General features: G+C 37.9%; 1 protein-coding gene across 1 annotated transcript in view; it reads left to right on the plus strand.

Moving 5' to 3' along the window:
* The window catches only part of LOC111334716 (uncharacterized), a 35,355-nt gene that overhangs the window by 17,165 nt on the left and 1,819 nt on the right, over positions 1–16,371 (plus strand). The window contains 5 exon segments of the mRNA XM_088726956.1: positions 4,933–5,140; positions 5,794–6,113; positions 11,650–11,790; positions 13,525–13,841; positions 14,786–15,937. Of these exon segments, the coding sequence (XP_088583082.1) occupies positions 4,933–5,140; positions 5,794–6,113; positions 11,650–11,790; positions 13,525–13,841; positions 14,786–15,937 (2,138 nt within the window).

Here is a 16,371-nt window from a genome sequence, read left to right on the forward strand (position 1 = left end):
TGAACTGTTCAGAGATCTGTGTTGCATCTCGGATTGTTATTTAAGTAAAATTGTCTTAACTTAGTTGCGTTAGAAAACGAAAATTGTCGGCTCGCGCCTCCAAAGTTATGCAGTTTTTATTGCTATGACCCACAATACAATTACGTTCATATCTGGATACAACTATTTACGCGCCATTAAGTCTTGTGCCTTTGTATGAACTTTTCTTTTTTGTTATGTCCGTTACCGTTTTATTTTATTCGATTTACAAACATGAAAAATCATGAAAAAAATTATTCAACTGGCTACTGAATGATTCGATGAAACAAAATTAGGATTTTGAACTGGTGCTGAATAAAATTCTTTCTTAGACTAAACTTATAAAATCGTTTGTATCTGGCGCATGTCAAAACCATTTGTAGCTTAATGTTCAAACATGGATTGTCACTCACTAAACCGTCAAAATGAATTGGCAAAACATCATATGGAGAAATTTTTTGAAATTGGCTCTCTATTAAGTCTTGTGATCGCCTTCGTATGAAATTGTTTATTTTGTTGTTGTTAATGTTGAGTCCGTTACCGTTAAGTTTTATTCGATTTACAAACACCGAAAAACACGAAAAACTAGGTCCGCGTTTTACAAGTCCGCGTTTTCTTAGTCCGCGTTTTACTAGTCCGCATTTTACCAGTCCGCGTTTTACTAGTCCGCGTTTTAGTAGTCAGCGCTTTACTAGTCCGCGTTTAACTAGTCCGCGTTTTACTAGTCCGCGTTTTACTAGTCTGCGTTTTACTAGTCCGCGTTTTAATAGTCCGCGTTTTATTGGTCCGCGTTTTACTAGTCCGCGCTTTACTAGTCTGCGTTTTACTAGTCAGCGTTTTACTAGTCCGCGTTTTACTAGTCCAGTCCAGTCCAGTCCACTCCAGTCCAGTCCACAAAATACCATATGCCGAAAACAACGTCCGAATGAAAATTCTTCGCTAGGTGTTGAATGAGAAGTTGCTGACAACAGACTCAAAGAAAATGATAACCATAAATTCGCCTAGAGTTAGGGTTAGGTGAAGAAAATGATTGTGATCATATGGCAGTTAGTTCCAAAGGAACTCTTGGATGTAGACAACGAGACCACATGTATTGTTTTCTTTGCCTAGGGTCGATTTATCACGAGGCGAAGGTTAGAAAAGGGGTTCGTAACTGCCCCTGCTTTTGGACTATTTAAACAGTCGCAATTCTATTACATCAGGTGTTGTACCTGACCAGCTCTAAATAGCGCGCGTAGTCCCGATCTTTAAGACAGGTGATAAACGTATCTTCAGATATTTTCCAAATTATTTGAACTGGTAATACACAATCGTCCCCTAGACATTTTTAATAAATTTAGTATCCTGTCTAAAATTCAGTTCGGATTCAGGAAAAACCATTCAACCTCTCTAGCACTTATCCAGCTATATGACAAAATTTCATCCGCTGTTGACACCGGAGAATACACTGTTGGCAGGTTTCTCGACTTATCCAAGGCTTTTGACACAGTCAACCATGAGATTCTCTAAGGGAAACTTGAGCATTGTGGAGTCCGCGGGACTGCCCTTGAATGGTATAAAAGTTATCTTGCCAACAGAAAACAATATGTATGATGCACGATCCTTCGCTGTAGATAGCGCTATTTATGCAATAGCGAAAATCAGACCTGAAAAAAATCAGGCCTGTATGGGATTCGAACCACTGACCTCTGCGATACTAGTGCAGCGCTCTACCAATTGAGCTAACAAGCCAACTGGGAGCAGGCCGTTAAGTTGATTCGTAATAAACCCGTGATGATAAATCAGATACAATGAATATATGAGTTTCATATATTTTTGAACTGCGGTAATAAATACGTAGGATGCACGATCCTTCGTATGATGCACGAAGGATCGTGCACGATCCTACATATGATGCACGAAGGATCGTGCATCATACGATCATACGTATTTATTACCGCAGTTCAAAAATATATGAACTTCATATATTCATTGTATCAGAAAACACTATGTTCGATACAACGGCCCTTGTTTAGCTACCTGATGTGTTGATTGTGGTGTCCCACAGGGCTCCATCCTTGGACCTCTGTTGTTTTTTATTTATGTTAGTGATATTTGCGACGTATCAAAAGAATTTGAATTCATTTTATTCGCGGATGATACTAACGTTTTCCTTCGCCATAAAAGCCTCAATTTCCTGATTCAGAAAGTGAATTTTAAATTGATTAAGTTAACTTCTTGGTTTCAAGCTAATAGGCGTTCGATTAATATTAAGAAAACTAAATATATATTATTTAAGCCAAGACAAAAGAGGCAAACGCTCGATCATTTAACAGTGTTTGAGGGTGTTTGAAAGTGTCTGAAGCCACCTGAAAGAGCCCTAACGTGAAATAGGTTGTATTGTAGTTGCATTCTCCTTGCACTGTAGAGAGTTCATGGAGGCATATTTTAAAACGACAAAAGTGTGGGAAACTCGATTGAACAATACTGATCAAGGATTGCCTCTCATGACAATTTCGTGAAAACAAAGGACATCTTATCACGTTTTAAGGATCATTTTTGAAGTTTAATGCTTATGATGTTCTACTTAAGTGTATTTTTTATCTAGTTGTTCGTTCATCTTTGTTACTTAGATTTCACACGCCGGCTTTCTTACAGTCGGCTTGTCTTCTAAGTGCGGATTACTGCGAGGAGTCTGTCTATTATTGAAACAAGTTGCTGGACAATACAAAATGTGGAATGAAGTAGTGCTTTGGTTTTCCTAATTTATGTGCCGATAGAATTCACGTGAATAAGCGGTGCGGTCACCCTTCGCGTAAGTCTTTTACCGGAACGTTTTTTATCCTGAATTTCTGTTCATACCATATGCTCAGTAAGAAAGTTACTTAATCAGTCTTTTTGGTATATGCTTAAGTACAATTTTTTAGCCAGGGAGTGAAAATAGGAATTTTTGTTGCAATTTGAAAATCAAACAGTGCTGTTGTCTGCCGGAAATTCAGTGCGACAGCCTCTTCAAATGAAATTAATCTTTCATGTTTACATAGCTAAACCGATTCACAAACGTCTAACGACTAACCTGAAACTGCGGTTTGTCATTAACATGGTGCTAAATGTCTCTTATGATTGATTCGAAACTTTGAGGAAGTAATACATTGAAACTCAGGAACAAAGTGGTTTTGCTTTTATTAAATACGAAATGCGATCAGTATTGTGTTTCCAAGTAAGGCCTAGAATCATTCAAACCTTAACATTTCATGACTTCCTGTAAGTTTGCCAGTCTTCTAAATTCTTTTTATAATAATGGTTCAGATAATCAGTGATATTTAAACTTGGTAGCAATACATATGTATCAGGCCTTTATCTGGTGCTTGTTTGGTTGTGGTTAATTCATCACAACACTGGTATGCATGAAAAATTACACCCTTGATTAGCTGAAAACAGCTAGGTACCCTTTTCATGTATCACTTGTGCGAAAGTAATCACTCAAGTACAAATGTAAACAAGGCTCAGGTACGTGAAGTAGGTTGTGCTGATTGATACACACAATAGCTGACCAAAATAAACAAGAACTTGGATATTTTTATGTATATCGATAAAGACGAGCAAAATAGCATTCCTGAGTAAGATTTCAGCTGAAGGACAAATTTTGATAGCATGTCAAGTTGACCATTTACATGATGATGTCAAGTTCACCTCTTCATTTCACGTCTCCACATAGCTTGAATTTGGGAAACACACTGGGATGAAAATACAATTTCACTAAGGAGAAAACCTGAAAAATACTGGTACTTTAAATCCTCTGACATCATCATGCACTTGCCTTTACATTGAACTCTGTTGTGCTTAAGTTATGTCTCTGATTACTGTTCTTAAAATCTATTATGGTGACACTATCTGTATTGAGCTTTCTGTTAAATAAAACCTCCAGGTCAAATTGTAAATATTGTTTGGTTAAAAATTAAAGGCAATGTTAACGTAATGTTACTTCAGAGTACTACTCAACATATGATTCACTATTAAAATATTGCTTGTGTTCTGATCTTGTTATCTTTTCTCCCTAAATTTTCCGTTTGTAACCCCATATCTACCTACCTGAACTAAATTTTATCTCTGTTCTTCAATAAAAATAGACCCACAAAACCCAAATACAATAATTATAGTAAACTTTTTGCTCTCAACCAACTGAAAATAGGACTTTGTGCTCTAATGGACGATAGAAACCTACGCTCAGCATTGTGTTACTTAACATATATGTATTGTCCAAAATTAGTCATACCTTCAAACCAAATCAAGCTCCAAATTGCTTCTAGTGTGGATTACATCATTTCCCAAATGTCCCAGCCCTTGTGCAAAGTTTTGTCCTCATGTACTGATACACAAAATGCCAAAAATATTCATATAAAATGCTACCTTAGAGTTAATTTCACATCACTTGCCTTAGAAAAGACAATCAGCTTACAAATTTCATAACTCAATTCCACTTTTTAAGTAAACAAAAGCACGACTGAATCTATCAGGCCACTATGGGAGATGATGCTGACGCGTACAACCTTTGTTGTCAAAATGAGACCTCCATAACAAAGTTGGCCATTAATCCTCATCTTGAAAATGAACATTTCAGGACAAACAGGAACAACATTCAAAACTATCTAACCGTAATCAGATATTAGCTATTCTTACAGAAACTCAATAAGACACCAGACACTAAAAAGTAGCTCAATTTCGTAAGCCACACATGTACGCATTGTGGACCTATTTTTCAGACAAGGCAAAGCGCAACTGATTCACACTTACTCCATTTCATGATAGTTGTGAGAAGTGGCACACGATTGGAATGAAATTTGGGAATAGTAGGAACAATAAATGTCAGTTAGCGTTCTACCTTTGATCTCCAGTTCGCCAAGTGTATATGCAAATGTACTTTTCCATTTTCAGGCCTTTTCTGTTTTGTCAAGAATAAAAGAAGAAGATGCAAAGAAGAGAGAAATATTATCAGCGTTTTACTACGAGGTTAAAAAGTGTTATGATGAACTTGATGACAACATTCAAACACTGCTGTTAAAGAATATAGGTAACGTGACAGAGAAGATGAAAAATCACCAGATAAGACTAGGACAGAAGGATTACTATCTTTTAGTGGCAGGTAAATATGATGAAATTAACTTTGGTTTTAAAAATATAAACTGTGGGCGCACGTCAGGCGTGAAGCAAATGTTGAGTCATTGACTCAGTCGGTAGCAGCTGCCAACTAGTATCTGAGAGGTGACAAAATATTTCCAGGTTTTTTTTTTTGTGCAGCGTTTTCGACGGAAGCTTGTTACAATATGTTATCTATAGCTCGTTTATTTCGTAAGTCACGTGATTCTTGATTGTATTACAATGATTGCATGATTCTTCAGTTAGTGTATTGAGATCCTCACGTCCTCTCTAGACGTGCTCCTTCACGACATCTATAAATAAAGCTATGGTGTGACTCCTGAAGAGGTGTTTCTTACGTCTTCCGTTAGTAGACCCAACAGTACATGATACAAAGCACACTTGTGAAGATCACTTCTTTACTTGCACATCATGCATAAGTCAAATCGTGTCTTTTATTCAATTTTGATATATCATTTCTGCAGGGCAATACTATCGGTGCATATAATATTGGCTCAGAGAGCTACCCGTTTAATTATGCACAATTGATAAATCTACAGGTGAGAACAATGGGGCTCGTATGACCATGAAAATTTTGGACAACATTTTCCCGGGTGATACGCTCTCAGTCAAACTTTCCTATCGTTGTATTTTTTAAAGGTGAAACTGGGTCTGGAAAAAGCAGTCTGGTAAACCTCATTCTCGGAGAGGAGCTTCTTCCTTACTCTGTACTTAGCACCACCTCAACCATCTGCGAGTTGAGGTACGGAGAGGTTCGCAGAATCGTTGCCCACTATAAGGTCAAGGATCCGGAGACAGGATTGCAGACAAAATCTTTTCCCCTAGAAGAGCCTTCAGCTGAGGCATCTAAAAAGAGCTTCCTTGAGCAGATCTCCCCCTATGTCCATTTGAAGAGCGACAGAGAAAAAGGTTCACTTTACAAGAAGGTTGAACTCTATTGGCCCCACCGACTTTTGAAGGTAACGTGGTTATTACTTTATTCGCAGAAAAACGATTTATTATTTTTCGTATGCATTTGTTGACGCGTAATTATTAGGATTAAAGAAAAATAAAAAAAGAAAGCAACTAGTTGTGTGAGAAGAACCCCATCCTCCCACTTTCCCTTGGAATTTCCACGATTTCTTGTGTGTTGTAAACTTTGCCACGTTTACTAGGGATACAACAGCGTGTGCCGAACGCTTATATATATATATATATATTTAGTATAATTTCAGAGCTAAGCAAAGAGTTTCCAGCAATCTGATTGGTCAAGCGGTTCCTTGTATGACGCTATATAAACCGCTCCACGCGGTTTATATAAAATGTTAAATAAAATGTTAATAAATGTTACTAAAAAGTTATGATTTTAGAATTTTCTCTCTGGTTCAGCCCTGAAATTATACTAAAAAAATTATTCGCTTCAGGTTCGGTGAATATTGACTTCGTCTCGGGGATTATTCGACGATGTTCACCTCGCCTTCGGCGAATAATTGTCAAATAGAAAGCTTAAAAATTGCTAGGATGGACAACTTCTGACGTCAAAAATATAAAAAAGTTTAATAAAAAACGTTTCGGTCAGAGACCTTCTTCAGTTATTTACAACTTTTGAAATAAAAAAAGAGCATTAAATATGATCGAAGTGCTAATGATTACGTAATTACAGATAACGACTAATGAACTGGTGCTAATAAAAAGATAACAAAAAACCTAATTACAAAGAAAGCAAGGAACAAAATACAAGAAACAAACCCTAAAAACCAAGAGATAAGAATACTAAATATGTTAAAATGAGTGGTGTAACCAATTGCAAAGAAGCAATGCGGCAAGCATTAAAAAAGGGGAGGCCCACTTTTAACTACAACTGTAAACCGTAACAAACTCCCAAAACAAGGCCTTTGTAGCCCGAAAGGGCAAATTAGCAACAAAATCCCAGGAGGGGCCTTTAAATGATGCTAATCATAATAAGATCGCTTGGCAGGGCCTCTAAGTCCAATCCACACCTAAAGTGCCGACAAAATCCAAGAAAAGGGCCTTTGAACGATCAATTAGTAGCGCCTTATATAAGATGGAAAATTAATTATAGCAAATTCTATTTTTCGAATGAGATTCCTTTCTTTTATTCAAACCATGGGGTGCCAAAGAGAACAACTGAGCACTTTAATAAGCCTCTTTTGTGATTAAAAGCCTATCGATCTCTACAGAGCCACTAGAGGCCTGTACCTGATCAATGCATTGGAACGAAAGATCGTCCAGGGTGTGTGGGGTTTTGTTAAAGTGTATCGCTACTTCACAAGTTGTTTTGTTTGTGAGCCTAGCAGATTTGTGATTTCGAAATCTCACTTTAAAGTCGGTAGTAGTAGATCCCACGTATTGCAGGCGACATTTCTAGCAAGAAGCCAAGCAAATCACATTTTTAGAATCACGGGAAAGTCTAGAGTGAATGGTATAATTTTTGCCCGTCTGAAAGCTGAGAAATGATTTAGATTCAAAAAAGAAACTCTGACAGAGGTCGCATCTTTTCCTATCGCATTTAAAGCAGCCATTGTTATGAGGAATGGTTTGTCTCTCGCTGGCAGTTTTAAAACGAAATGTTGCTAACAAATCTTTGAGATTTTTCGATCGACGAAAAGATGGTATGATAGAACTTCGAGGAAAATGTTTTTTCAATTTGGGGTTAGATTGCAGAATAAACAAACGCTTTCTGATTATGTTGCCTACGTCGGGCAAGTTAGGATTAAATGTAGTAACAAATGGAAATAGTTTCTTCGTTTCTTTTCCACGAGTCCTGAGTAAATTGTTTCTAGGGTTGGCGGAGGCTTTGGAGAATTGTTTAGAAACTAATTTAGAAGGGTAACCCTGGTTAACAAGGTACTCTTTGTACTTAGCTGTTCTCTCGGCAAAAAATACTTCTTCAGAGCAATTTCTTTTAAATCTCGTGGCTACTCCCAAAGGAATAGCCTTAAAAATGTGCTTAGGATGGCAGCTGGAAGGCGGAAGATATAAATGGCTATCTGTAGTTTTTTAGAGTCCCACTAACGACTATTTAACAATTATTCCACGAGCGCGCGTTGGATATGAGATGATAGATAGCGAACGAGGCGCGTAGCGCCGAGTTGGCTATAATCATCTCATATCCAACAAGCGCGAGTGGAATAATTGTTTTATTAAAAACGTTACATTAAATTATTAAATTTCATTAAATTTTTAGCTCCCTTTCAATTTTAAGCTGACGCCCACGCCTACCATATTTGTAGATTATGGTATATTGGCTCATATACCATAATGACTAACCCAATAAAAAGTCTTGAATTGCATTATCCAATGATCCAGTTTTTAATAATCAACAATTATTCCACGAGCGCGCGTTGGATATGAGATGATAGATAGCCAACGGGGCGCGTAGCGCCGAGTTGGCTATAATCATCTCATATCCAACAAGAGCGAGTGGAATAATTGTTTTATTAAAAATGTTGAATTAAGTTATTAAATTTTATTAAATTTTTAGCTCCCTTTGAATTTTTAAGCTGACACGTACGCTTACCATATTTGTAGATTATGGTATATTGGCTGATATACCATAATGGCTAAGCCAATAAAAAGTCTTGAATTGCATTATCCAATGATCTAGTTTTTAATAAATATATATATACCATATATCATATATCATATCCCGCTCAGGGCAAATTTTCTTTTCAAACATTTATTCTATTTAAGTATGATAACTTGGGGTGTACAGGGTCAGGGTTTCCCTCGCATACAGAATTTGTTTAAGGAGGCTGGATATAGTTTCTTTGGCGCGCGCAGACTGGGTTCTAATTTACCCAGGACTTTTAAAAGTTGCAAAAAAAAAAAAAAACACAAACAAAGAAACATGGCCGCCGCGCTTAGGCCAGAATCATTTTTTCATCTGCCTAGAAGACTAGGTTTTACTCCTCTAGGTAGGCTGCCTACACTTTCTTCTACCTTTATTAGTAGCGTGTTTCAAAAACGGAAAGCTACAACACTCTCAAGTGACCAAAATACGCGTGAATCCGGCCGAAAACACGATCGCGATCGTCGGAGCTATTTTTCCATATCGTGGCTGGTTTCCGGAACACCAAATAGGTGTTACCTACATGCAAATATCAGCAGCTACGCTTCTCGTGTAAACAAGTCACTGTCAAAACTGTGAATGGTGAGAGAACTTTGCTCAAAGAGAATGTTCCAGTACACTCCTGAGCGAATGTCTTCAATCTTTTACTACTTTCCTTTCCAGCACTACGCTTTTTCACACCGTTTTAATTGGCCATAATTCTTCAGTGTTCGACACTCCTACACTCCGACGATGTGCTGGAAATTCAAATAAAGAAACATCGTAGAAAAAAGTGTTTTTCGCCGATTGCCTTACACTCATCAAAACACTCGCTAAAGATGGTAACGCTCTTCTCAATCCTGACAGAAAACCATGTAAAAGCAAACTCCCTTCTGTGTATCAAGCTGTTTTTTTTTATGAAGATTTCGACGTACACGATACTTTGGAAGATGTACGTGCCCTCCACTGTGTCCTCTTTCAATTCCCGTTGCAGCTAACAAGCGCTGACATTGTAAACAACAGCATGTGAAATCCGCCTCCTTCGCTTTTGTAGACATGGACTTTCTTGACGGACGCCACGAACGTATGTAAACTTTCAAAGACAAGCTCTATTCACAGGGCGATAACGGGCTCCTTGTCAAAGAAAACATCATTCAGAAATTGCAGAAAGCGGTCTGTGTTACGATGACTTAAAAGATCTTTACAACAACGGTGGGAAGGAAGCCCTGATCTCCATTCTTAGCAAATCGCCAACCACATCGCGTCGATCAGCTCCAAGAGGAACAAAACGTCCCGACACTTTGCACAAAATAATCCAGCACTTTGAAGGCAAATAGAGCAGCAGCCATTTCCAGGCGCAATCCACCCAGAAGGTGAACCTCTCTTAGCAAAATAAAGCTCTTTAGAAGAGCGCGAAGGACGTTCTGCGAAGAAGACGTCCAAAACCTTGTGGCATCCGTGGCAAGTGTCTTAGCGTGACACAAATGTTGCGCGTGCGCAATTTCCCATCTTGTCGAGTCTAAGTTTTCGGAAATTTGAAACTTCAGACTTACGTATTTCCGTTTCCGCTCGGTGAATTTTTTTCTATTTTTTTTTGCATGTTAACTTTGAACGGCTTTGTGCGTGTTTTACAAAAATTCGAAAAAATTCTGTCAGAGGGAAAAAAAGTTAACGATGAATTCTAAAAAATGCCTCTTTTCCTTAAACTTTCTGACAGCATTTTTTTAAACTTAACAGTCAAGTAGACCAAGACAGTCAAAGGACGCATGGAAGATCTAAAATAAATTCACCGTCCAGTTCTTAAGAAAATTTAAGTCAAGTCTAATTTTGGACCCAGCATTGTAAGCCAGCAACGTTGCCATGGCAACGAATTTTCAATATATTTACAACAAACTGGTTCTTCAATAATATCTTTATTTCAGGGGAAAATGTGATTGCGATTCGTTAAAGCTAAGCTTCATAATTTTAGTTTAAATATCTTGCATCAGAAAAGTGAAAAACTACATCCAGCCTCCTTCATTGAAACTAGCCTGTATCCGAAAGTGCATCCTCCTTTGTGATCCGCTAAGTTGACTTCGTTCGTGTATCTTTAATAGATCCTTAGTTGGGTTTCATATGGGGTTATAGGCTTTCCCTACCTGGTCATCTTGAAAAGTTAAATTTCACGGGAGACCACGTCTCCAATCACGTAAATCACATCTTTGATCGCCGTGTTGCCAGCATGGTTGTCCTGATAGTGTAGTTGTCATCACACCTGACTAGTAACAGGAGGGACGTGGCATGGGTTCAAATCCCGCTCAGGGCAAATTTTCTTTTCAAACATTTATTCTATTGAACTTTGATTACTTGGGGTGTACAGGGTCAGGGTTCCCTCGCATACAGAATATATATATATATATATATATAGGAAGTCTGCAAGTCGATTTTCGCGTGGAACAGTGCTCAATACGTTGAAGCAGAGCAGAATAAATATTATGAGAGGAAAAAAGGACGTAACTACATTTCCCGACAAGCCTGTTTCGTGAATCGCTTCACTCTTCAGGGGTTAAACCCCTGAAGAGTGAAGCGATTCACGAAACAGGCTTGTCGGGAAATGTAGTTACGTCCTTTTTTCCTCTCATAATATTTATATATATATATATATATATATATAACATATAATATATATATATATATATATATAAGATATATATATATATAAGATATATATATAATATATATATATAAGAGCAGAAATGTAATGGTCAAGAGGCGAACTCCAATGTAGCTTTGTTGGTTTAATAGCTCGACGTTTCGACCGTCTCGGTCTTCTTCAGGAGCATACTAATTACATGAGCAATATTCAAACTTATATATATATATATATATTCTGTATATATATATATATATATATATATTTAATTTGTTACTTGAGAATGTTCTGACCAACACTGTCTTATTTTCAGAATGGAGTTGTTATTGTCGACAGTCCTGGTGTTGGTGAATCTGACATCATGGACGAAATAGTGACAGAGTATCTACCTCAAGCCTTTGCATTTGTATATGTCATTAACTGCGCGAACGCCGGAGGAGTTCAGAGAGACAGAGTAAGTGTGAACGTAAAACAGAAGTAAAAAACTACCCTTGCAATAGTAACTTGAATTTAACATTCGGAATTGTGCACTTTCTTATTAAATTTGCCTTACTTTATGCCAAACCTTGTTCGAGGAGCTTTTGACCTAGGAGCCAAAGAAGCGAAATTACGAGAGAGCGAAGCTTGTGGATCACTGTGAGCTTCGGCGAACAGAAAATGTTCAAGGTGTTTATTATCCTTCAAGTATTTTTATTAAAAAAACAATAAAATGTCTACGAACAGGTCCCTGTTAGCTATTTGGGATATTTACTTTTCGGTTTTCTCTGGTACGACTTTAAGAAACATCAATCATGTCCTTCCTCCTGCGACATTAACGAAACGTTGTCTTATCTTGAATTAAATTTTAAATGAAGACTGTTATAGTCGTAGACGAAAGGTTTGAAAATTAGAGAATATCACTTGAGGTAACTCCTCGGATATTCCCCAGTTTAGGCTTGGTATATTCAACCACGTGATTTGTCTAGACTAATCGCACGCTTAAGGGAGAGCGACGATCGAGACATATGGCTTGTTTACTCTCAAACTCAGCGATTTCAGAATACGTTGATGAACCATGACACGTGTTCGGAACCACGTTATGTTTACTGACCGTGGCCCTCATTGGTGCACCTGTATGATTAAAAAAGAAGCCAACTGCGAAAGACTCTATCCGAAGAACATCAGTAGAGACAGAGGAACCTGATTTCCCAAACCGTAAATACCTAAAATCAATAAGCCATGAGTATGCCATTCTAATCTTAATATTTCCGTCAGGTTCTTCCGTTTGTTTAGCCTGTACAAGAATTGTATCGGTTTTCTGATGATTTCCACTTCAACCGCTTACGCAGGGTTGTTGCGTTTTGAATAGATTTTTATCACTCATAAGTAGATAACATTTTTCGACAAATATGAAGAGAACTAGCACGTCGGAGGTATGTTTAGCCTAGTGTCATAAAAATTAACCTAATTTAGTAAATGTCATATTGTTGGTGATAAATGTTTACAGAAAGGCTGTGATCAACTAAAAAGGAAGCGGCAACAGTTTCATGGCCTAGCTCATGAATTCTATACTTGATAGCGTTTAAAACTCCAAACACGTCAAGAATGAACGATAGAACAAGGAAAATGACTGGCTATATAAAAGGCAACCCAAAAGAAAAATAATTTGGATATATCAACAAAGTTGAAATGGTAAATTGGCCACCGTAACGATTACAAAAGCTGGCGTTTCGAGCGTTAGCCCTTCGTCGGAGCGAATAGAGGAATTGTGGGTTGTGCGTGCTTTTAAAGGTGGAAAATGGAGCTACGTTACTGGTGGGAACATGGCAACGAGAAAAACAAGAATAAATTAGTGGAATGAAAAGCGTTCGTTGATCCCTGTGGGATTTAGACTGCCGGTTTGAAAGATGAACTTTGGTTCAAGATTTTTACGGCTTTCCGTGCTACCTAAGTGTAAGGAAAGACCGCAGATTGCCATATGTTGCTTAGAATGATTAGGTAAATTAAAATGCCTAGCAACTGGTTTCGATGTGTCCTAGTCATTCCTTTCCACGTCAAATTGATATATCCAAATTATATATCCAAATTATTTCGTTACCCCCACCGACGCAGCCCCAAATAGTTTCTTTCGAAACTATCAGCCTTTATTCAAAAGAAAAATAGCTTCCTTATTGAGATAGCGATGTAAATGTTTATTTGTTTATCACAGCTAGGAAAGTTGTTGGAAGGCGTCGAAGAAAAACGCGAGGAAGGGAAGTTTCCGTCTACCTGTGCCTTGTTCGTGTGCAACAAGTGGGACCAAGTTCCAGAGAAAGAAACTAAAGACGTTGAGGACCATGTTATCAGACAACTGAGAAAGTTCTACCCTGACATTGTTCCAGAAAACCACATTGTCCAAATGTCAACGACGAATGCCAACATCGCTCAAAATCACGGGATCATAACAAAAGATTTCGTCACTCTAATGGACTGCATGAGATCCATGATTCTGAGGGGCATCAAATCTAGGCTTGAAATCTACTGGAGGTGAGAGTTTATCTTTTCTTATTTGTTCCTACACGCATTTATATTGTTCAATGCAGGTGAAACCAAACCCGACTACTATGAGTAAAGCCGAATGATAATCATTTAGCAACGGGACCGCAAGATCACACATTTTTGATTAAAGTAATTAGCTAGAGCTTTATTACATCCGTTTTGATATCACTCTTGATCTTTGGAATCTGATCGGCAATTTATTCACAAATCACAACATTTTATGTTCTAAATCGCATCTTTTCCCCAGCCAATGAGACAGCTTTACTAAAACTCAACAACCAATCAAATTCAAAGGCTTTCTTGAAAGAAATCAGTCAAATCGCAGGAAAACTGAATCGATAAAATATCAACACTGTAATATAAATAATATAAACAAAGTAACAAAAAAACTTGTATTGAGCAAATGAATTTTGCTACTTCAAAACAAATTAATAAAGTGGTTGTTGAGGTTTGTGTCATATAATTTTGGTTTGAAATCATACTTGTGATTTCAAATCAAACTCACGCTGCGTGCTCGTTTGATTTTGAAATCATGCGAATGATTTAAATCTAATATATAGGTAATTTAGGTTCGTTTCCTGCAACTTTGGTCTCAAATCATACTTGTGATTTCAAATCAAAATCACGCTTCGCGCTCGTTTGATTCTGAAATCACGCGAATCGGATTACACTCCACTCAATTCAAATTCCATTAGAAATACCCCTGGATAAAAGAACTCATGAGTTGTTTTGGACCATTGAATCAGTCATATGTTAATCAATTCAAGAATTTCTTGTTAAACTACTGTGTAACTCTTAATGTTTGTTTGAAGTCATAAGAACAAAGTATGAGCCAATTTTCAGGTGCCAAAGCTGCGAAAGTATGTAAGTTGTGAACTTGAGCGTGACCAAAGCCACTTAGATCAACTGTAATGTACGTTTACTTTCTTTAGATGGCTATAGGGCCTTTTGTCCCAAATAGTTTATAATGCTACGGCCCATGTGAAGAACGCTTTAAGAAACCAAGAAAAAGTCGCGAAAGTGATGGAATTTATTCTGCTTCGTTTGACGCGACTAGACACAAAACAAAATGAGGTTATGGAAGATCTGCACACTTATTTGGAGCGTCGCACATCTGACACGGTAGACAGTCTATCCGTTTATCTTCGGTCCGATGAGTTGAAATCGCACTTTACTTCATGGTCCTTGGATGACGTACCAAAGGCAGAAACATCCTGGGAGGTGACAAAAAGCATCATCACAAAAGTAATGCAAAGCCGCTTGCAAGAGATCATAGAGCATTGGGAAGAAGACAACCACGTTTTTGCAAGTACTCGTGACTCCCTTGTACAACACTTCCGGGAGCGGTACAATTTTCTTGAGGGAGAACTCCGTAATTTACAGGGAGCTGTAGTTTCCGACGATTTGGTAACAGAAGTTGATCATTCTGTTGACGTAGGTCTCGTATTCACCACGACAAAGAAGGTTGCCATCGGTATCACAAGCCCTATCTGGTTTCCGCTAAGCCTCGTTGCATTGGTGATCAGTGCACCTGTGGTTGGCGTAATGGCGATTAAGAGCAAATTGGAAAACAGAAGCAAAATCTTGAAATACGAAAAAGACAAATGTGCTTTTATGAAAGAAGTGTCTGCAGATTACTTGAATGATGTCACAAAGGGTGATGTGCTTATGACCTTCGTGAAGGAGCAACTGAAAGATGCCACCACATGTCTTAAGCAAATTAAAGCCCGCATCCCAGAGCTGATCGAGGCCGATAAACTGCTATGTAAACAACTTCTGAAAGAAAAACGTCCAGCAAAAGAGATAAAAGAAATCTATCAACCAATGATAGATACAGCTTCTGAGATCAGCGGTCGTCTGGCCGTTTTTGGGTTAGAAGAGGGCCTTTCAGGTGGTATCAGTGGCGACACGTTAGATCTAAAAGGCCAGTCTGAGTTTCTGGGTCGGGGTGCTTTTGCCTCTGTGTACAAAGGAATGATGAAAACGGAGAACGGAGACAAACAAACTGTGGCATTGAAGATTTACACCAAGTCGCTTAGAGCAGAAAATGCTTGCGACGTTGTGAATGAAATTGAGCTTTTAAAGTAAGGTATTTAAATTTTACTAAATATTTATTACTTTAGACGTTTAAGTGTAAAGTTTTGAGGAATTGAATTTATGATTTGCACGCTGCCCTTCTTATCGAGGGATTTTGCACCCCAACAGCAAACGCTTGGGGGAAAACTGACGAAACACTAGTGGCGAAAAATTGTGATAGAATACTTTCCATTCTACAGCTAGGAACATTACGAGTAGATTTTAAGTCACTTGACAAGATCGGTAACTCGTCCTTTTGTTGTCTCTTGCGATACTGGTACTACTCGTCTGGAGGTGTAGAGTGGACGATAGGTACAAGAAGGGAAAAATAAAATGTATATATGCACAATAATGAGAGAAATAAAGGTGTGTCTTTGGACTCCAGCTGTAGATACGAAATGCAGCTTTTCTGCTTTTGAAATTTTGCATGGGTATTTCTTTT

The sequence above is a fragment of the Stylophora pistillata genome, chromosome 7 (assembly GCF_964205215.1).
Source record: "Stylophora pistillata chromosome 7, jaStyPist1.2, whole genome shotgun sequence".
In the NCBI taxonomy this organism is placed as follows: Eukaryota; Metazoa; Cnidaria; class Anthozoa; order Scleractinia; family Pocilloporidae; genus Stylophora; species Stylophora pistillata.